Below are 21,971 nucleotides of genomic sequence, written 5' to 3'. Positions count from 1 at the left end.
ACCACATGGTTCCTTGTTAGGATGGTTCCCCTGTGGGCTTTCTTCTGGCAATGTGGGGCCAGGGTTCATGTTCTCCCCCAGCTTCCGGTACCCTCTCTCTGCCTCTGTATGAGATCCCAGAGGCTTGCCAGAGCTCAGTGCTCAGGGAAGCTGTACACTCTGGAATTACAAGTATGGACTCTGGATCCAGATCACCAAGATTCCTGTCTTGGCCCCACCATTTGCAAGCTGTGTGATCCTGGGTTACTTAATCTCTTTGTGCCCTGGTTGCCTTATTTGCAAAAGATCCTATTTCATCCAGTTGTTGGGAGGATTAAATATGCTAATGGTATACAGCATCCAGAAGAGGTCCCAGCCCAAAGGAAGCACGCTAGATAGCAGGACTGGTCTTAATCCCGGCCCAGTGCTGCCATGACTGAGCTCATTTCCTGCTTCCAAGTTAATAGTCTGTGGCAGGAGTAGCACTAGAGGAATCTCTCATACCACCCTCTCAGTAAGGCACTCCTCTCCTACCTGTGGGCACCATGCAGTTCCAGGTACCAGTTGCTTTTTATAGTTCAACCCTGAAATTTTATTAATGACCTGAGAAGGAAAAAACAAAAAGCTGTACTTGGCCCTTAAGGCTGTTTCAGGGTCGTGTAGTCAGGGGGACAGAGATGGACAAGCACCCTTATAATAGGGGCAGCTGGCATCTAGAAAGGATGAGTATCTGTCTTGTGGGCATAGGACAGGCGTCACGGTGCAGATGACAAGTGAGGTGGGTTTGAAGAGATGAATCCATGTTTGCCAGGTGAAGGGAGCAGAGGAGCAAAGGAAACCATCTGGGACTGCAGCGGGGGCAGAGGTGTGGCGCCACCAGGCTTGATGCTGCTGGAGCAGCGGGAGGAGGGCTGGGCCACCAAGACCTCACCACCCGCGGGGACACAGTGCAGGCGGGTGCTGAGGAAGGGCTCCGGGGGAGGTGGTGGGAGCACAAATCGGAAGCCCTGAGCGGTGCCCACTCCTCCGGGGATTGTGCTCAAAAGAAGCCGTGGGGCACTGGTGTTCCCAGATATGGATGGAGCATCACTTTCTGTGCTGTCCTGCTCTGTGGACCCGTCAGGGTTAGGGGCCTGCTGCTCCTCAGAGAGTCAGGTTCAGCTGGGCTGCAACACCACGGTACACTCACTGGCAGCCATGAGCAGGTGCCCCCTCACCCCCCCCCCCCACCCCCGCAGGCCTCAGCATTCAGGCAGCCACAGTGAAAGTGAAAAGAAATGTAGATTTTAATATAGTATTTAACCCAGGAAAACTGAACTCCTCCTTCAAAATGGCACCAAATGGCCTCTGAAATCCTGTCTTCACACAGAGGGTGCAGCCACTCTCATCCGTGTCTCTCCCTTTCCCGTGCTCCATATGGCTTGTGGCTGCCACCATGGAAAGCAAAGGTCTAGAATGAGGCCCGACACTCTGTGTGTGGAGAAGGCATCAGAGTGCTTTTCCCAGGCTTGCAAGCACAGTCCTGCTTCCTTCTCCCCTTACTCCGTTGCCCAAATCCTGCTTATAATTTCTGCCCTTCTCCTGTGGGAAGCAGAGACTGTCTGCCATTTTATTGGCCTTAACCAGTCCTACACCTCAGGTTATAATTAATCTTTCCTTGGTGAATTTCTGTCCCCATTTCCCAGCCTTAAGCTCCTGCTAGAGAAACCACTGGTACACGTTTACCCCTCAAGAACATCTAGGGCATGCATCCCATAGCTGCATTCTGCATGATGTGTAAATAGATCCTGGCACACCACACCTGGACATGTGGCATCATACAAAGGCTGAAGCAGAGGAGAAAAACTCCTTTGTGTCACTTTTTAAATAGAAAGGCAAGGGCCAGAGAGAGATAGTATAGCAACTAGGATGCTTTGCAAATGGTGGACCTAGGTTCAATCCCTGGCACCCCTGAGCACTGCTGGGAATGATCCCTAAGTGCAGAGCCAGGAGTCAGCCCTGAGTACTGCCAGGAGTGGCCCCCAAACCAAACCCCCAAATTAAAAAAAAATGAAATGGTAAGGCAGGAAAGCAAAGGCTTTGTGCAAGGTCACACTCCCCTCCCAGCAGACACTACTCTCAGTTTGTCCCGTTTTGTGTATTGATTTGCAGCTGGACTTCCAGTTAAGACAGATATAACCCCTGGGCCGTCCCGATTATGTTCTGGAGCACGACGTTCTTTCTTCTGTAGGATGAAGTGCAACAGGCCTTCAGTGAAGGTCGAAGACAAGGATTTCCCCTCCACCTGCTCCAAGAAAAAAGGTAATGATTGAACAGCTCTCTTCTGTACCTTGGGCACATGCTAGTCCGTGCATCCAGTGTTCTCAGTGGGATTTGGTCCAATGCATTCCTGCCTTGTCAAAGTAGTGGGTCCCTGGCCGTGGACAGCCCCCCTCTACCCCAGGGCCACTATGGAGCCGGAAAGTCCTGGTATCATCGCCACGACTGAGATGGCCAGGAAGGCTCATCGGTTGGACCTGTTCTACCGTGGCTGGGAGAGTCCACTGTCAGCCACAGTTCCACCTGCTCCCTGCCCCACACCATCTACCAACACCCCCTGCATGTGCCAGTGGCCTGTGGGTTGCCATATGCTCCAGACATTTTCCCTCCTTCTTGAAGTGTTCTCTTCCCTAGGCTTCTGTCAAAACACATTCTTGTCTCTGCCACCTCCTTGGCCATGCCAGGCACGCTTCCTGGTTCATATTCCACCTTTTAGGGCGCTTCTTCTGTTCCACACGGGACTAAAGCTACTATAGACTTGTACCTGAGTCCGGTGGCCCCTCCCTGTGTTTTCAGTGCTGTGGCTAGGAGGCCCCCCGCCCCCGCCCCCAGTATCCATCTCTAGCCCAGAGTTCTCTCCTGGATTTCAAATCCTTAATGAACCTGCCTGTTTCTCTGTCTCCAGGGCATCTTAAATGTGCTGCGAGTGAAAGTCACCCCCCCCCCACCACCACACACACACACACTCTATTAGGGCTTGGTGCTGCACTCTGATGCCCTTCAGCCATGCTGCTTCCTTCCTGTGCCCTGAGCCAGCCGTTCAGATCAATGGCTTCCACTGTCTGTCACTCCATCCTTCAGACAGCCTCTGTCTCCTTGTAGCACTTAACAGTTGCAGTTCCACGGTTATGTGTGTGTGAGGATTTGTTTCATGTCCGTTTTCCCAGTAGACCGAAAGCTTGCAAAGGCATGTCTATTTGTCTCCCAGGAGTTAGCACAGACTCGGTGCTGGAGAAACACTCCATAAGGACATGTCCATTGTATGAGATTCCCTAGATTGAAATCTTTCCTCTGTCTCCTCAAAAACACACTTTGTGTCCCTCTTCCCCAAGTCAGTGAATCATGCCAGCAACTACTCACACAATCTAAATGTGGAGTCACCTCTATTTCCTTTCTTTCACACCAAATTGACCCAGTCTCCCAGCAGTACTGTTTGGAAGCAGCCCCTGCACCATCACTGCTCCTTCTGCAGAGCCCGCCACGGCACAGCCCCTCAACCTCCTGCATGCCTGTTTGCTGTCTTTCCATGCACAGCTGACTCAGTTCCAAGAGCATCCAAACCAACATCTGACTCTGCTCTTTCCCCCTTAAATGCCTGTAGAAATTCATTCCCTCCGGGGCCAGAGATATAATGCAGAGGGTAAATGTTTGCCTGGCCCATAGCTGATCCAAGTTTGATCCCCAGCACCACAGATAGTCCCCAAGCCTGCCAGGAGTAAGCCCTGAGCTTTGCCAAGTATAGCCAAAAATTTTTCATTGAAAAGTGAAACTCTCCATTCCCTCACTGAAAATGATGGACACATTCGTTACCAGGTGATCTGCCGCCCCTGAAGGCTGACTTGCCTTCCAGCTTCCAGCTTGACCCTGAGCTTTGTTACCATTGTGCTTCCACAGTCTCTGGACTCACCCTTGCCCCACAGCCCACACTGTTTTCCCGGGCTACCATCCGCTCCCAACCAATGGTACATACTCCTTCCTTGGTCTGTATGCCCTTGGCATATCACCTGCTGTTAAGTATAGGACAGGATCATAGTTCTATAATAGGGGTTTGTTTTGCTGTGCTAGTATTTGGCTCCCTCCGCATCCCTACCCACCCCAGGCCGCCTATGCCTCCATGTTCCAAAGTGGCACTGACATTAACCCTGGACTTTGCTTTCCAGCAGATCGAAAAAGTTTCTGCACAATCCACAGCACAGGCTATCTGAAAAGCTGGCCCCCCACAAAAATGGGTCTGGATGAAGATAATGAACCAGACAATGAGGGCTGTAATCTTAGCTGCCTTGTCGCCATTGGACGGCTACATTCTCACGTGGTTCCACAGCCGGTGAACGGGGAAATCAGGGTGAAGTCCATGGAATATGTTTCTCGACACGCCATAGATGGGAAGTTTGTTTTTGTAGACCAGAGGTAAGAGCGTTCTGAGTGCCCTAGAACAGGGGCTGAAGAGGTAGTACAATGGGTAAGGTGCTTACCTTGCACGCCAATCTGGGTTTGAAACCTGGCATCCCATATGGTCCCCTGAGCATAGTCAAGAGTAAACCCTGAGCATTACCAGGTATGACCCAAGCCCCCTCCATGTCCCCCACCAAAATTTATAGTGCCCTAGAACAAAGCCGTTTTTCAGCTATTGAGTGAAGGAGAAACTATATGGGTTGTCCATTGGCTATCTCAGAGAATGGTGACCTCTCCTGAAAAAATTAGATAGGAGGATATTCTCATCAACACAGAGGTTTTGTGTCATTCTTTAGCATGTTGAGACAGTTACATTGGTGTCGGTGTGGTTTGATGGGCATGACTGGGAGAGAAACAGCCTCGCAAGCTCGATGAATCTATGAATATCCCAGCACCATTACCTAGATTTGAGTGTCTGGAATTCAGGATATGGAAAAGATGAGATAGTCTTTTTTTAAAAAAATTAATTTATTTGGCTTTCTTTGGGTCACACCTGGCGATGCACAGGAGTTATACCTGGCTTTGCACTCAGGAATTACTCCTGGTGTGCTCGTGGGACCGTATGGGATGCTGGGAATTGAACCTGGGCTGGCTGCGTGCAAGGCAAACGCCCTACTCACTGTACAGTCACTCCAGCCCCTAGATGAGATAGTCTTAACCTGTCCAGTACAGTAGTCAATGGCAACTCATACATCCATTTAAATTGCAATAAGAAATAAAACAATTTCTCAGGCTCAGTCACATCTCAAGAACTCAGTAGCCGACAGTGCAGAAGTAGATAATTCCCATCACAGCAGAAAGTTCTGTTGGACAGCAATAGTGTAGTCCAGTCTTGAGTTGTGTGGATAAAGAGCTGAGGCCCAGCGCCTGACTAGCTGCCAGGATTCATCACTATCACTATCACTCCGTTGTTCATTGATTTGCTCGAGTGGGCCCAGTAACGTCTCCATTCGTCCCTGTCACGTGCTAGTGTAGCCCGATGACATATTGGGGGCTCTTTCAGGATCAGGGGAATGAGGACCATCATTGTTACTGCTTTTGGCATATCAAGTACGCCATGGAGAGCTTGCCAGGCTCTGCTGTGCGAGCAGGATACTCTTGGTGGCTTGCCGGGCTCTCCTAGAGGAATGGAGGCTTTTGGAGCAGCCTCGAATCACCTTTACAGATGTTCCCAGTCAGGCATATATGCAGGCATGATACTCTCAGTAGCCTGCTGGGTTCTCTGACAACAGGAATTAGAGAATAAGAAGTTGTCCGGCCACAAATGCAGCCGTGTACTTCCAGGATCTTGGTTGTATAGTTTCTGGAGCCAGGATTCATAACTAACACATTATAGTCCCACATTTCCCAGTGCTCTCTGCTATCCCTTCGGGTACTCCTAATGGGAGGAAGAGATGGTTCAGCACGTAAGGAGCTTGCCTTGCATATGGCCTATCCATGTTCGATCCCTGGAATTGTGTGTATAACCCTGGAATTACATACATACATACACACACACATGCATGCACATGCACACACACACCTGGAATTCCCCAATTCTCTGAAACTGCCAAGAGTGATACCTGAATACAGAATCAGGAGTAAGCCCTGAGCACAGCGAGTCATGACCCCAAAACAAAACCAAAAAAAGAATACTCACATATTAATAATTTTTCTGGCTATTGAAGATAGCCACAAAATACTGGAATTGCATTTTTGAGAGCCCCTTTGAAAGGCTTCTTCACTTTCCATGTATTACCTCAATTCAATTTGTCACCTGGGGAAAATAAACCTAGTAAACTTCCCAGAAATCCACCCAGCTTTGAACTTGTTCTCACTGAGAGCAAGCAGGGTTTATCTGCGACAGAGATGTTCATCATCTGAATTTTTTTCTTTTCTTCCTCCCTCCCTCTTTTCCTCCTGCATCCATCCCTCCCTCCCTCCCTCCCTCCCTCCCTCCCTCCCTCCCTCCCTCCCTTCCTTCCTTCCTTCTCTCCCTCCCTCCCTCCCTCCCTTCCTTCCTTCCTTCCTTCCTTCCTTCCTTCCTTCCTTCCTTCCTTCCTTCTTTCTGTTTGAATTATCTTTATTTTTAGGGCAACAGCTATTTTGGCATATTTACCGCAAGAACTTCTAGGCACGTCATGTTATGAATATTTTCACCAAGATGACATAGGACATCTTGCAGACTGTCATAGGCAAGGTAAGCTGGGCTGTGTGATAGATCTTAAATTTCAATCATCCCCCTGCTTCTAGACTAGTTCACATTACCTTCCAGAGAAATTGTCTCCCAGTGGCATGGGAGTCAGCCAGCCAGGAGTCTTCAGGTCATTTCTTCTCGGGCCTGTTTTATCTCCTTACAGATCATGTCACCATGCAATTTTCTGTATGTTGGCCTTTGCAGTTTCTGGAAGGCTCTCTCATTCAGGAAACTTACCTGGACTCTGTGTATTCACAAAATAAATAAGTGAACGAGGTGGGCTCTCTCCTGCGTGTGTTCGGTGGCCATGAGCCGCTTTCCCACCCCAGCCTGCAGCCACCGCCAACAGATGCATGAAGGAGGGAACAGGGCCACCAGGCTGGTTGGTGATCAGTCACAGTTTATTCCAATCTTGTCTCCCTCTGCCTCCTTTGTCTACTCCTGTATTCCTTCTATCTCCTATGCTCATCCCTCCACGTCCAGTCTCACAGCCTTAGTCTAGAGCCCAACCTCCAAGCATTGGGGGAGCAACTACACCTAGGTGAGGTAGCACAATCAACCTATGTAAAGCCCTTCCTCCTGGGGAAGCTCTTCTAAGACAAAGATGATGGCCATCTCCTGGCCCCCACTTACTTCCTGATCTCTACCTCCAGAGATCTCGTGTTCCAGCTGGCCTGGCCCAGTCTCCAACACAGCAGGAGCTGCCATTCCTGAGGGCTGCTGAATTCTTCCTCCTGCCTTGTGCTGGATCTGAACTAGTCCCTTGCCTCCCTCTGTCCCTTGCCTGTGGAGAGGAGACAGCAGGAGTCAGAGACTGGCGCCTGTGTTCAGTGCCTTGGCTACACGAGAAAATGCAGTTTGGGACCCCCGCCCCCTGACCCCAAAATGCTGAGCTGCCCACAGATTTTGTGATGGCAGAGAACAGGGCTTCTTTGATTTTGTTGATGTCTCTTCATAGCAGTTCCCAACTTAGGTATCTTGAATGCACACAATTATTGCCTGCAGTTTCCTGAATCGCCTTCATTCATATACTCTTGACAAATAATAATAGGTTCACTAATTAATTGGAAGGCTGTGAATCCGAACCCCAGACACTGTGTGTTCTGGCGTGCCTGCTGCCTTAATGCTTTGAGGAGTGAAGGCATCAGGGCCTGTGTGAGCGTGGCATTTGGTTAATTTAATACACAGATCAGAGGAAGTGACATTTGTGCTTTCTTGGTATTTTTAGTTTTGCAGACAAGGGAAAAGATTACGACTAATTGCTATAAGTTTAAGATCAAAGATGGTTCATTCATCACACTACGGAGTCGCTGGTTCAGTTTCATGAACCCTTGGACCAAGGAAGTCGAATACATCGTCTCCACCAACACCGTTGTTTTGTAAGTTCGCCTCCCTATCTCAGATGCTTCTGGTGGAATCACACAGTGCCTTGGGTGCCTTCCCCAGGACGGGCCCAGGCGCGGCCAATCTCACATCCTTTCATGCCAAGTTACTAATGGCCTGTGAAACCCCAGGGCTGGCCAGAGCTCAAAGGGCTGTTCACAGAGGATGAGCTGCAGGGCTCAAAGCACGCAGGAGCCTGTCTGTGGAACTGCTCCAGGAAACCGCTGCCTCCCCTTCCTGGGAAAGCAGGCAGCCTGCAGGTCCTACAGGTCCTGCTTGGGAGGGGGCACACACCTCCCTGGCCCTGCTCGGCCTCAGCTGAGGAGAGGCTGGTGACCGGAGCGCTGGCTGCCAGCAGAGGGACAGCAGGGCTGGGAGGCACTCCTGTTTGACCAGGCCTGCTCTCCACCTTGTCTACCCTGGGGGTCCAGAGCTGAGGGGCCAGACTGGTGGGAGACAGTGAATGCACTCAATTATTATGCAGGCCCAGGTAGGCATTGAGGCCATGGACCTGGACACTGTCCATCTGGGCCATGTGGAAAGGTGCAGGGTACTGAGTGGGCCAGACGTACCTTTCCTCATTGCTTGTATGTTCACAGAGCCAACGTTCTGGAAGGCGGTGACCCTAGCTTCCCGCAGCTCACAGCATCCCCCCACAGCATGGACATGCTGCCTACAGGAGAAGGTAACTACGTGCAGCCACGAGAAGCTGCTGGTGGCCCACATACTCTCCCTACAACTACTTGGGGGTCCCCAGCCACCGTAACATGGGAAGCATGGAGGGGCTGAGCACCGAGGACACTGGCGGCTTGCTCCCGGGAGCCAGAATTCCCGGAAGGTACCCTGGCCTTCCTGGAGGCCACTGGGCTTTGAAGGCCCCACATTTCACACTGGCTGCCCCACCTCAGCCTCCCGGTGCTATCTGGAGGCTTAGTCTGAAGTGCTGTTGGGGGATGGTCACTCAACCCTGTGGTGGGAGGAGGGTGTCTGCCAGCTCTAAGGTATGGACCAAACCCAGAGGGCCTCTGTCCAGGTGCTCAGCCCCAAGCCCTCGGCCTGCACTCGAGACTCAGCCATTCTCAGGGCCCGCTCTGCCCGACCCACCTTTCTCCATCAGTGACTCAGCCAGCCTCTCTGCTGAGCTCCAGCCCTCTCTAACTCTGCAGACGCTCTCCCTTTCCCCCCACTCCTTCCCCCCCATTGCCCTGGCCTTGCTGTCACTGCAGATTCCCTTCATCTCTTGCTGGGATCCCTGGGAAAACTGCCCAGCCCTGCTATCTCCCCCATCCCCTCTTCAGTCATTCTCCATGCAGCAGGTTTTCCCACAACCCACACACATGCCTGTGCTGTTTCTCTGTAAAGTCCTTTGGTCCTCCTCGACTCCTGGCGGAAACTCTCTAGATTTATTGACATGGCAAGCAGGCCCTTTGTAGACAGCCACATCCTCAGCATCATTTTGGGATCTGTTCTTTGCATAGTCTCTGGTGTTTTGTCCTGCCTCAGTGGCCTTGCCTATGTTGGTGGCTGTCCCTGTAACATATTCCCCCCTGCCCTCTCTTATCTCTGACAGACTAATTTCTATTTCTCCAGATTCAGCTTAGTGTTCAACTGTTCCGGGATGCTGCACCCTGCTGTGAATGAGTTGGGTGCCTGGTTGGGTGTCAGACTTCTCCCATGCTATGCCGATGTTCATCTTGTCTGTCTGAGCTTGCCTGTGAGCTGCTTGGGGCAGGATGCCGACACTCTCCCAGTGCTCAGCACAGTGGTATTCAGTAGTGAGTGGATGTTGAGTACATGACGGAAGTTAGAATTTTCATGTCAAGTTTCCTTCCTGCTCCTGGAAGGAAACTTGAGCCTTTTCCCAGCATTCTATGGGTCTGATAGCCCACAAGGCAAACAGAACAAACAAAAAACCCTAACACTGAATTTCCAGTGTTTCATGGGATGAACTGGCTTTTCAGTTTAACCTGTGATAGCGTTTCCTTGATTTTCCCCTCTCCCACTCTGATTCCTTTGTTATAGGTGGCCCAAAGAGGACCCATCCCACTGTTCCAGGGATTCCAGGGGGAACAAGGGCTGGGGCAGGAAAAATAGGTCGAATGATTGCTGAGGAAATCATGGAAATTCACAGGTAAGTAACCCCTTCTGGCTGCACCCTTCAACCCAGGGCACTTGGCCCCCTTCCTCCCCACCAAGGAATGTTTTGTAATATCTGGAGACTCCCCCCCCCCCCCCCGCAACATGGTCACAGCTAAATGGGTGGCTGCTACTCGACATCCAGCAGCAAGAACAGATCCCCCTGGCCCCCCACACTGCTCACAGCCATCCTGCAGTGGCAGCAGTGCTGAGATTGAGGGTCTCCTGCCTTAGAAAAATGTAACCAAATAGGCCAGAGCTAAAGGGAACTGCTTTGGGAAGGTCAACTTGATTACTTCGTATGTGATTCAAGAAGCTTCTGGTAAAGTTCAATAAAGAGTAACGCAGAGCTGTGAGCAGGCCCTTAACCGAACACCCACTTTCTCCAACCAGAAAGCTGTCCAGGGTTAGTAGCAGAGACCAGGCCCGTCAGCTAATGAGCATAACTTCTTATCACATAAAACAAAACTATTTACCTGGGCTTGAGCTCTTATTCTCCACTTAGCTGCATGTACTTTTACCTTCTTGGTCATGGTTGATTTAAGCTGTAAAAAGAAGGCAGTATCTATCTCTGAGGATTGCTTCAGGAGTATGCAGGAACTCCAGGAATTTCCTAGAATGGGAACTAATCCATAATGAGAACTCCAAACTTAAGTCTAATATTGAGAGAGATGCAGGTGTCGTAAGTCCCTTTGAATTTGACAGCAGGGGAAGGTAACCAACTTCCTAGGAATGCAGACAGAAAATAACATCACAAGAAAGGGAAGATCATTTTCCCTGAATTGGTTCTCAGGTAACTAGTGGCTGACCTTGGTTTTCACTGCCCATAGAGAGGCTCACAGGTCACTGTCTCTTCCAGCCCCAGTGTAATGATCAACTCGATTTGTGTCTGCTTCAGGGAGCTGGAGGGGGTGTGCAGAGGACCCGAGGATAGGGTTCTGTCCAGCCACTACACCCTGTGCTTTGCTTAAGACCATCCAACAATATAACATAGATTTTCACCTCAAGGATCTCACAGTCTTTGTGAAGTCTATTTTCTCTTTGATAATAAAGAGGGAGAGTTCCTGAGCAAGCAAGGGAGGAAAAGCTCGAAGACCATCTGAGCTGGGTTTTGTGATGGGGGACAGGTTTTTCTTCTTTGGGCATAATCATGGTACAAAAGTCGCTTCAGCTTATAGCCACAGAGCTACAATGGGAGATTCTAAGAATTCTCCCATTGTAAGTAATTTTGAACATAGGAACCCATTTATTGTAGGATGCTGAGCATATCTACAAAGAGGTGAATTAATATAAGCACTGTAGAATTTGTACAGGAATAGGAAGAGATTTGACTAACAGCCAGGAATGAGGTCTACCCAACAGAGATGATACTGCCCAAAAAATAAATTAACACTGAGAACTAAGTTTGAGGATAAAATGGCAATGAAAAGGTAATTCCAAGATGGAGATCCTGGCAAAATTGTGGTTTTACCTAGGAAAGGTGAGACATTCTGCAGTTTCTTGGTAAACCATTAGTAGCCTCTGTGCTCAGAGTACATAGTATAGAGCTTTTGTGCCCACTTGTTCTCTCACAATCCACAAAAAAAGATAGTAAAACCAAGAGCTAAAGGGCTGCTGGCTAGTAGAGGCGGGGCCCCGGAGTGGCCAACAGGCTTTTCATCTATCCATGCAGGAACCAGGAACCTGGTGGTGGCATAGTTGCCCCTCTCTCAATGCTAGCTTCATTGCCAAACCATAGCTCCCTTTGCTGGGGGCTTCAGCCTCAAAAGATTTTGCATGCATTTATAATTCTCTTTTGTTCTGTAAAACTTTAAAATGCTAGAAAGACACTGTGGAGGAAGGCCAGATGCATTTTTTTCATCCCCACTAGTCTTAGAAGATGATGTTGACAACGTACTGCTGTTCAGGGCTACTTCCTAGCTGTGCCCTCACCACCCTGGCATCCTCTATCACCTTGAGACTTTCACTAACTGAACATGTTTGAACAGGGAAGAGGTGAATGCATTTGTTCAGGGTTCCAGTACATGGTACTAGAAATAAGAAGGTGAACTTCTAAGATCTCTTCCAACTGTAAAATCTGCATTCTGTGAAGAGATAAAAGCAGTTATCTGAAATTCACCAATCTGAAATGTAATTCCTGTTTCAAGGGCTTTGTTACTGAGATGCTTTATTCCAGGATCTGCATCCTAGATCACCTTCCTATTGGATAAGCCCAGCTTCTCACTTGCTTCTTCAGACATTTCAGTTGCAACACAACTACACTAACTGTTTCTGTAGATTGGCAGGGCCGAGTAGCTTCTATATAATGTGGCTTACACAGACTAGTTACTTGGTAGCCTTTTTTAAATGGAGCCTATCCCTAGTCCAGATATTTATTCTTCTCCACCCCTCAACAAACCTATGCCCTCTGGGGAAGAGGAGGAAGGAAAGGCAATGCAGCTAACTCCTCTTTTCTCTTGACAGGATAAGGGGGTCATCACCTTCCAGCTGTGGCTCTAGCCCATTGAACATCACGAGTACACCTCCTCCTGATGCCTCTTCTCCGGGAGGCAAAAGGGTAAGTCTGCTAACCCTTACACTAAGAGACCCCTCTCATTTAGATGATTCCTTGCCCAAGTTTTGAAATGTTTAGCGTGGGAGTATAGAATTAGAGTTGTAGTTATCAAAAGAAGTTAGGTCCCCTTTTCCTCGCAGTAAATGCATCCATAAAGGCGGGGTGCAGAAAGCATACTGGCAGAGCTAGGAAGGCTGTGACATCCTCAGAATTTATCAGAAATGAGTAGGGGAATTGAACAATAGCAGAGAGCAGTTGTTCTGAGGGATGAAGAATTATTGGTATGTTGCAAGGAAGCAATTCAAGAGCATTGAGTAAGGAGGGGTCAGTGAGTGGTTCACATAGAAAACTAGTTCTTGGGGCTAAGAACTAGTACAATGGGTAAAGTGCTTGCCTTGCATGCAGCTGACCTAGGTTCAATCCCTGATGAATGAGCCACATGTGATCACTGAGCAGAGAACCAGGAATAAGCCCTGAGTACTGAGTAAAAAAACAAAATGGAAAACTAGTTCTTTGCCGGGCATTTTCAAGGGGACAGGAGGTGGGGGTGGGGAAGACAGTGCCTAGTGGAAAGGTCACTGTCACTGTCCTCCCGCTGTTCATTGATTTGCTCAAGTGGGCCCAGTAACGTCTCCATTGGAGACTTTGTTGTTACTGTGTTTGACATATCGAATATGTCACGGGTAGCTTGCCAGGCTCTGCCGTGCGGGCGAGATACTCTCAGTAGCTTGCCGGGCTCTCCGAGAGGGACAGAGGAATCGAACTCAGGTCGGCCATGTTGGCTGCGTGCAAGGCAAACACCCTACCGCTGTGCTATCACTCGGTAGTGGAAAGGTAACACCATCAATACCACCGAGAATGCTTTGGAAGGGCAAGTTGTGCTTTTGGCAATGCGGAATGCAGTGGTCTGTGACCAGTCGTCTGATTATGTGGAATACACTGTGGTCTGTGTATCCTCTGATGTGACTGCATTGGACACAAGTAGCTTATCACCAGTTCGCATGACGAGCTGCTTAGAAAACTTTTCTAAATAGGTTTAGAATTTAATCACCAGTTTTCATATTTGCCAGAGAACTTAACAAGGTCTATGTACACTGCAGAACATAAATGTACAGTGCCTCTTATTAGTATGGGTTAGGTTCACCCATGAGTCATTATCTTTGGACTTATGTTTACCCCTACCTCCCAAGTCAGAGAAAGAATGAGCTTTTTACAGTTGAGACTCACAAGGCATAAACTGTAATAAAAACAGGACATGAGTTCCCAGAAGTGCATTTCAGAGGGGGTTTATATTATCTGTGGTGCAGTGGGGCAGGGGTAGCTGGGCGAGAAGACAGGTAGTAAGCTCAGGACTCTGACAGGGTCACCTTTATTTCCATTTTATACACGAATCATCATCTACAAAAGTTTCTATAGAAAATGTTTTGCTTTCTCTAAGAGATTAAGTCAGTAATTAAAAGTTAGGGTACTACTGTCAAAGAAAGTCCTGAGTTTGAAGCCTGTCTTTGCCATATGTCTGCCTAGTTTGTTTTATCAAGGGCTCATATGTTAGTAAAGTATTTTTGCGTATGAAGTCCCAAACTGAGGAAACCTGCACTCCTATCTCCTATCCCCCACTACTGTTTTTTTTTTTTGGCTTTTTGGGTCACACCTGGAGATGCACAAGGGTTACTCCTGGCTCTGCACTCAGGAATTACCCCTGGCGGTGCTCAGGGAACCATATGGGATGCTGGGAATCGAACCGGAGTCGGCCGCATGCAAGGCAAACGCCCTACCTGCTGTGCTATTGCTCCAGTTCCCCCACTACTGTTTTGAAGGGTTATTATTCCAGTAGAGTGCTTAAACATTACTCAAGCAACTTTACTGTGCATTCTCCCATTCTTACAACTTTATGTGACAAAAATTCAGGCTCCCAAATGTTAATTAGCCTACAAATTTAATAAGTATAGCCTCAAATAAAATTCAAGTCTCTTGTCATTATTTTCACATTTTCTAAATATTTTAGACTACTCTGCATCACAAAGTACCAGTATTTTGAGGTATCCCTTAGACTTTTAAAAATTAATCTAGAAAGTTCTTTTTTTTGTTTTTGGGCCACACCCAGCGGTGCTCAGGGATCACTGCACTTAGGGATCACTTCATATTTAGTGCCAGGGACCAAACCCAGGTTGCCCACATGCAAAGCAAAGGCCCTACCAGTGTACTATCTCTCTAGCCCTGGGGAAAAAATTCTAATGTGTTTCCTCATGAGTTCTCAATAGCAAGACTTTCTAAGAACAATCTAAATAAGATAGGAATTATTGCAGGAAATGACTGCAGGATTAACTAGTACAAGAAAGCCACGAAAGAAAAGGTGGCGGCTCCATGCTTCCATCCCTTCCTAATCACTTTATAACTTGGCAGGTCCAAAAAGGAGTTCTCTAACCTGCTAGTATTTTCAGGTTCAAGTTAGAAAGTAGGGATCCTATTTGGTTCCAGGATAGGAAAGCAGTCTTTAAGGGGCTGGTTCGGGTAAAGCAACTGTGGTGTTTTGGGATACCAATATCCTTTCAGGGGTCTGCAAGGTCAAACCATTCTCAAAAAATAAGCTAAGAGGGCTGGAGCAACAGCACAGCGGGTAGGGCATTTGCCTTGCATGCAGTCTACCCGGCTTCGATTCCCAGCATCCTATATGGTCCCCCGAACACCGCCAGGAGTAATTCTTGAGTGCAGAGCCAGGAATAACCCCTGTGCATCATCAGGTGTGACCCAAAAAGCAAAATAATAATAATATTAATAAAACTAAAAACTGATATTTTCCTTTCACTGTATTGATATGTGTACTGAGAGTACCCAAAGCAGTGCTGGTTGAAACTTCTGGTACTTTTGCAAAAAGAAGGGCAGTGACCCAACAGCCAGTGTAATTTTCACCATGCATTCCCACAATAAAAATGAAACCACAAAACTTAAAATCAGTTTCATTTTAGAATGTCTGTAATAGGACCAGAGAGATAATTCAGAGGGCTAGTGTCATGATATGCATATGGGAAGCCCACACTACATTGTTCCCCAATATCTCCTTCCCATCACTGCCAGGTGTAGCCCCCAGCCAAAAATTATTCTCCAAAACAGAAAGAAAGCAGTAAAATCTTATTTCATAAAAGCTTTGAGTAAATAGGGCTACAAAATAAGGAGTTTGGAAAAGCTTATTTAGAATAGCAATTCATGTTTTGAGGAAATCACTGGTATGACTAAGTTTAACTAATTGCTTTGTTCTTTGGACTCTTAAATTCTTACTATCTCTTGTTATTCAGACTTAAGACACTGAGAATTAATTTTTTTTAATAAAGGGGCCCTTCCACTTAAAGGAAAAAACTTGAAAATATTTGTTACCACCAACAGTATGTAGTTTTGTTTTGTTTTAATTTCAAGCAAAAATTAAAAGCTTGGATTTGAAACTTGAGTGACTTTAAATGACAGCTCTTCAGAACTTAAAAAGATACTTATTATGAGTTAATAATATTAATGATGATGTTTTGGTACTGAATAATGAAATAGGTCACAGTTGGAAGATCTGCAACTCAATGTTTTCAAATGACTAAAGCAAGATATTAAAAAAATCAAGAGTAAAAGACTCCTCTATCGAAAAGTGCCAAGATATACTAAAATGGATTTTCACACAATAGTACAAAAATGTAATTTTATTGCATATTGTAATTAACTTTAAGAAACTTCTTGAGTATTTATGTCTTATCAAAGGATATTAAGATTGCCTGAAAAGATTTAAAGTATTTTCCATTTCTGTTTTGTTTTTCTGGGTCACATCCAGAGTTGCTTAGACTCTGCACTAAGGGATCATTCCTGGCAAGCTTGGGAGACCATAGTAGGTTGCCGGGGATCGATCCCAAGTTGGCTGAGTGCAAGGCAAATGCCCTCCCCATTTTCCCTATCTCTTTGGCCCCCTTTTTTGACTTCTTATCCATGGAATATTTTTCATTTTTTTCCCATTAAACTGTGTTTCATACAACCTAATAGACTAAGTGGAAAAAGCAGACATAAGAATCCAGTTAGATTCTCTTCAGCTAGACATTGAACTTATTCTGATGTTTTTTTTTTTAATGCAATAGTAACATCTTTCAAAAACTCAATTTTAAGGAGCTGGAGCTATTGTACAGTGGGCAGGGCACTTGTCTGAATTTGATCCCTAGCACTGCATATGGTCCCCCCAAGCTTGCCAGGAGTAAGCACTGAGCACAGCCGATGTGGCCAAAAAAACAAACCGAAGAAACTCAATTTCAAGTATAGTTACTATTAAATTTATCATCTACATTAAAATTCTTTGGAGTTCTTTTTTTTTTTTTTTTTGCTTTTTGGGTCACACCCGGCGATGCTCAGGGGTTACTCCTGGCTCATGCACTCAGGAATCACTCCTGGCGGTGCTTGGGGGACCATATGGGATGCTGGGAATCGAACTTGTGTCGGCAGTATTGGCTGCGTGCAAGGCAAATGCCCTACCCACTGTGCTACTGCTCCAGCTCCTGGAGTTCTATTTTTGAAAGTAAAAGTCCCAAGGCTAGAAAGGTTGAACTGTAGATATAAAGTTTTAATGCCACCTACTGGTAAGGTCCAAAATCACGGCTTCTCCTGAAACTGGCAGCTACTCAGTTCGTTGCATATTTCTCAAAGGATGCTTTTTTGATAATGGGTCAGCCAGGGAACAAAACTGGGGAGAAGAAGACAGAATTAAGCATTTGGCTATGTTGATGGAGGGCCCTGGACACTTTGGTATCATACTCACAGGTATGATAATGTACACTGAAATCAGAAACATTAACACTGATATAAGCATGTAACCTATAGTAATTTAAAAATCATACTATCAAGGAATGCTAATATTTCTCAGCAGTCTATCTTAATTTAAACCACCAGTTACTGAAGTAAACTGTGGCATAGCTTGAGTGAGATCTGCTTCTAATTTTTTTTGTTGTTGTTCATTTATTATGCTGTATAGAGTTGTCTGTTCCCAGTTTTGGCAACCCCTTATTTGGCGACATCTGAGATTGTTGCTCTAAGATATCACTCCTACCTTACAGGCTGAACTGCCCAGTTGGACTCATTGAGGTTTATAGTCCTTGGCCTTAAATATGTGAGCAGTATGATTCAAGATAATTGAGCAAGGGTTCATTCAGCGTTTGAGTTGCTTATGTGGACTGACTCAAATAGTTTTGTGGGCAAGGTTTTTCTTCCGGTGACTATTCCTAACAATTTTTTTGAAATCACCCATTAGGAAATGAAGCCATTTGAAGCCTTTTCCCTGCACATTCCTCTTATGTAACACCTCATTTTCTTGGTGACATGGCCTATGGTACTGATGATAATGTGTAAATTTCACTTTTGTTTGTAGATTTTAAATGGAGGGACTCCAGACATTCCTTCCAGTGGCTTACTACCAGGGCAGGCTCAGGATAACCCAGGTTATCCGTATTCTGATAGTTCTTCTATTCTTGGTAAGTGGAATTTCCATTGCAATAAGCTAGTAAAATATAAGGAACAAAGTAAATGTTTAAATCTTAAGGGCTCAAGACGTGGCTCAGTAGTTAAGTACACACCTAGCATTCTCCAAAAAGAAAAAATTGTTTAAATCTGACTTTAATGGCTGAGTTCTGATGTTGGAATCCAAGTTTGTCTTTGAAATTCAAGAAGAAAAAGCATTAGCCTCTGGCTTGCTCCCAGAACACAATGCACATAATCTCTGCAGAGGGAGAGCCAACTGTGGGTCAGAGAAAAAGCCTAGAAAGGTCTCCAGGAAGCATTTAAAGAGTCCTTAAATAGAAATTGCTGCTTGTAGCCCAAATATCTTTTCTTTCCTGTTTTCCTCATCTCTATCTTACATTTGTCTTTCCTTCTGTAACTCCTTCCTCATCACCGATTATCAGAATATTAAAATGAGGCAATTTATTAAATTTTAAGCACTTGTTTTTTATTTGTAAAGTCGGATCTTCTCTCAAAAAACAAACAACAACAAAAACACTTGGCTAACTTACCACCCTGTTAAATTTTTATTAAACGCTTCAGTGCTTAGAATTTCTTACTCAGGTTGAAACCTTTGCTATTATCATTGATTGGTCTTTATCTCCTCCCCCAGGTGAGAATCCTCACATAGGCATCGACATGATGGACAACGATCAAGGCTCCAGTAGTCCCAGTAACGATGAGGCAGCAATGGCTGTCATAATGAGCCTGTTGGAAGCAGATGCTGGGCTGGGCGGCCCCGTTGACTTTAGTGACTTGCCTTGGCCGCTGTAAACACTATGTGTTGCTTTGGCAACAGCTACAAAATCAAAGTGCATTATTGGTGGAGTTTTACAGTCTATGAAGCTTACTGGATAAGGAGAAAACAGCTTTTATGTAATGTCTTCATAAAAGCCATCTTAGAGCCATTGATACAAGTCAATCCTATGTGTAACTTCAGACAAAATGGAACTAAGCCTGCTCCAGTGTTTCATCATCGATTATTGGGCTAGCTGTGGATAGCTTGCATTAATTGTATATTTTGGATTTTGTTTGTGTTGAATTTTTTAATCATTGTGCACAAAAGCATCATTGGTAGCTTTTATATGCAAATGGTCATTTCAGATGTATGGTGTTTTTACACTACAAAGAAGTCCCCCATGTGGATATTTCTTATACTAATTGTATCATAAAGCTGTTTATTCTTCCTTGTAAGAATCCTTTACTATAAATATGGGTTAAAGTATAATGTATTAGACAGTTAAATATTTTTAATAAATGTTTCCTTGTTCTATAAATACTGTCATTTTACCAGTCTCTTTTCCTGAATTTTTATTGCTGTTGAGGCCACCACTGGTAGTGGCAGGACCTCATTACATGCAAGAAAGGCACATGCTGTAGCCCTTGAGGCCCTGCCTGCTATATACTATCATTTTAGCCTATATGCTACAGATCTGAATCAATTTCTTACATAGGGTACTTAAGAACAATCCATGCCAGGAACATTTATTAGTGTCTTGACTTCATAAAATGGTTCTGAGATTTACAAAAATCCCCATGTTGCTAGCTGAGCTGTCAATACTCTCAACTGGTGCAATTTTATGAAAGGTACCAATGCTTAAATACAAATCACCTAAAATTACAAATTCACAATTAGATGTAACAAACGGGCTCTATACTACAGCTTCTACTACTCACAGCTGTATGGCTTCAAACATTAAATTACCCCAAAGCACCTAAATAGCTCCACGGAATATTTGCATGAGTAATCTAAGCAGGGCAACACAGCTGGGAAAAGCACTTAACCAGAGAAACAGGCTCTGAAATTTAGGGCAACTGTAGGACAAGTGAAGAATATTTCACCCTTTGTACCAGGCTGGATCAGAAAATGTTCTTTTTCAGTTATATGCTATTTTGAACTCATAGTATAATTTATAACTACCAGGAATAGTGGGAGCCTCATGAGTATGCCAAACTGGAGTTTTGTTTTTACTGTTACCGTTTGGTTTCAAGATATTTTGAAATCATATTGGGAAATCTAATGGCACTAAAAAAATCTAGGCAAGGTGGTGATAAAGTTGATCACAAACATTACAACAATGGAATTTTATTTGATGAAAAACTTGAGTTTACAATCATTTAGTAAATGAAGAGCAAACACTTCATTTTCCTATCCCATAACTCTTAAGACAAAAAACCATTAGTAAATAAATATCTGTGAACAGATTAAGGGTAAGGCAGACTGGATAATAAACCACCTCTGATGTGATATTCATATTCCCTGCACGTGACTCACTCTAAAAGAGTGACTCACTCAAAAAGGGTGAAACGGCACTGGCGATAACATATTAGGATGAAATTCAATGCCCATATCTTAATTCAAATAAGCCCAATGATACTCATTTCTAGATCACCATGGGCAGCAAATTATATACTTTTTACTGAAGGAATACTTTGATAGAAGCACTTAAGTTATATTGTGCATCACAACTATAAAAATGGCTTAAACAGTTCCATTTAACCACCATTTATAAAGTGCAACTATATAATAATCTGCATTTTGTCCGGGGTTTGACAAGTATCAACCTAAACTGAAAGTACCCCAGCTGCCAATTTCCACAAGTTCTGAAAAGGTCTAGATATGTGAAAAAGGACTGTCCCCCATACAAATAATCAATTTCACAAACCAACTGGTAAACAAATACATTTATATAACTGAACCTCAGGATGCTAAGAGTTGTACTCATTTAAAAAACCATTCAGCTACCTTTGGTCTTTAAAAAAAAGCCTACACTGCAGTATCCTAAACATTGTTATGTGCATCTCACAATGAAGATAGTGGTCTTGCAGTGCAGAATGAGGAGAGTGCAATGTCACCGTGAATAGTAGCATGCTATGGTTTCAAGGAAGATCATCACAGCATCGGATTCTGTGCGTCAGGATCGAGGTCATTGTTGCCTGAAGGAGGATGAATAGGGAGAATATCCAGCTCATCCACTTGCGGAGTTGGGTGCATAACTACCAGCTGGTCCTGGGGAATGTCTGCAGCAGCTGCTGCCAGGTTGGTAATAGATTTACTCTTTACACACTGAAAGTCTACATGCCGACTCTTTCCTTCTTCCTTCTCCCAGGACATCCGAATGAAAGGTCTTTGGACATAGTTGTAAATCACTTCGGGGCGGCCCCCAGGCCTTTTCTTCACTTTTTCTTTGTAGGTAGGATAACCTGGAGGAGAGAAAGTTTTTTATTGAGGCAGTGCTGGGAATTAAACCCAGGGTCTCACCCATGCAAGGCAAGTACTGTGCCACTGAGCCACATCTCAACCTTTTAAATATTCTGGATTTTTAGTTTTTTGGGCCTGGGGGTCAAACCAAGACCACCTCAGGCATGCAAAGTGTGAGCTCAGTCCATAAATTTCTTGGGCCCTTTCAACTCTCTCTGGCTCCAGAGAAAGGTTTTAAAAACTTTGATACAGAAAACATTCAAGCATGTACAAATAAAACCCCCAAACAATTATCCAATTTAGCCTTTAAAAAATAAATAAAAACACTTTTCTGTTATAGTTCAAATTGAAAGAAAATAAATATTCCACTCTCTCAGTCTTCAGTTCAACAACCATAAACTGAAATCCTAGTATGGAATTCATGAAACTTTTCATCTTCTCAGCCATTCCACATAATAGCTGGATTTGTCCCATGGGCCTGAGATCAATGTGCATATCAAAAGGAAACAGTTTACACACTAGAGACTCAATGATTACTG

General features: G+C 45.3%; 2 protein-coding genes across 15 annotated transcripts in view; one reads left to right on the top strand and one right to left on the bottom strand.

Annotated features, from left to right (window-relative positions):
- BMAL1 (basic helix-loop-helix ARNT like 1) overlaps positions 1-19,524 on the top strand; it is a 105,573-nt gene extending 86,049 nt beyond the window's left edge. For 8 of the 11 annotated variants that reach the window (XM_056115846.1, XM_056115848.1, XM_056115850.1 and 5 more), the window contains 9 exons: positions 2,131-2,280; positions 4,179-4,425; positions 6,543-6,649; positions 7,875-8,025; positions 8,629-8,714; positions 10,052-10,160; positions 12,629-12,722; positions 18,103-18,205; positions 18,844-19,524. In XM_056115846.1, coding sequence (XP_055971821.1) covers positions 2,131-2,280; positions 4,179-4,425; positions 6,543-6,649; positions 7,875-8,025; positions 8,629-8,714; positions 10,052-10,160; positions 12,629-12,722; positions 18,103-18,205; positions 18,844-19,004 — 1,208 coding nt within the window. In that variant the 3' untranslated portion in view covers positions 19,005-19,524. The remainder of the gene's footprint in view (positions 1-2,130; positions 2,281-4,178; positions 4,426-6,542; positions 6,650-7,874; positions 8,026-8,628; positions 8,715-10,051; positions 10,161-12,628; positions 12,723-18,102; positions 18,206-18,843) is intronic. The other 3 variants (XM_056115851.1, XM_056115849.1, XM_056115854.1) reach the window with 1 other exon arrangement.
- Positions 19,525-20,300: 776 nt separating this feature from the next.
- Positions 20,301-21,971, bottom strand: part of BTBD10 (BTB domain containing 10) — a 70,573-nt gene continuing 68,902 nt past the window's right edge. For all 4 annotated transcript variants that reach the window (XM_056115856.1, XM_056115858.1, XM_056115857.1 and 1 more), the window contains one exon: positions 20,301-21,434. In XM_056115856.1, coding sequence (XP_055971831.1) covers positions 21,124-21,434 — 311 coding nt within the window. In that variant the 3' untranslated portion in view covers positions 20,301-21,123. The remainder of the gene's footprint in view (positions 21,435-21,971) is intronic.

Source organism: Sorex fumeus, unplaced genomic scaffold (genome assembly GCF_029834395.1).
Source record: "Sorex fumeus unplaced genomic scaffold, SorFum_2.1 ptg000030l, whole genome shotgun sequence".
NCBI classification, from domain to species: domain Eukaryota; kingdom Metazoa; phylum Chordata; class Mammalia; order Eulipotyphla; family Soricidae; genus Sorex; species Sorex fumeus.
This window is presented reverse-complemented; position numbering and strand designations above follow the sequence as displayed.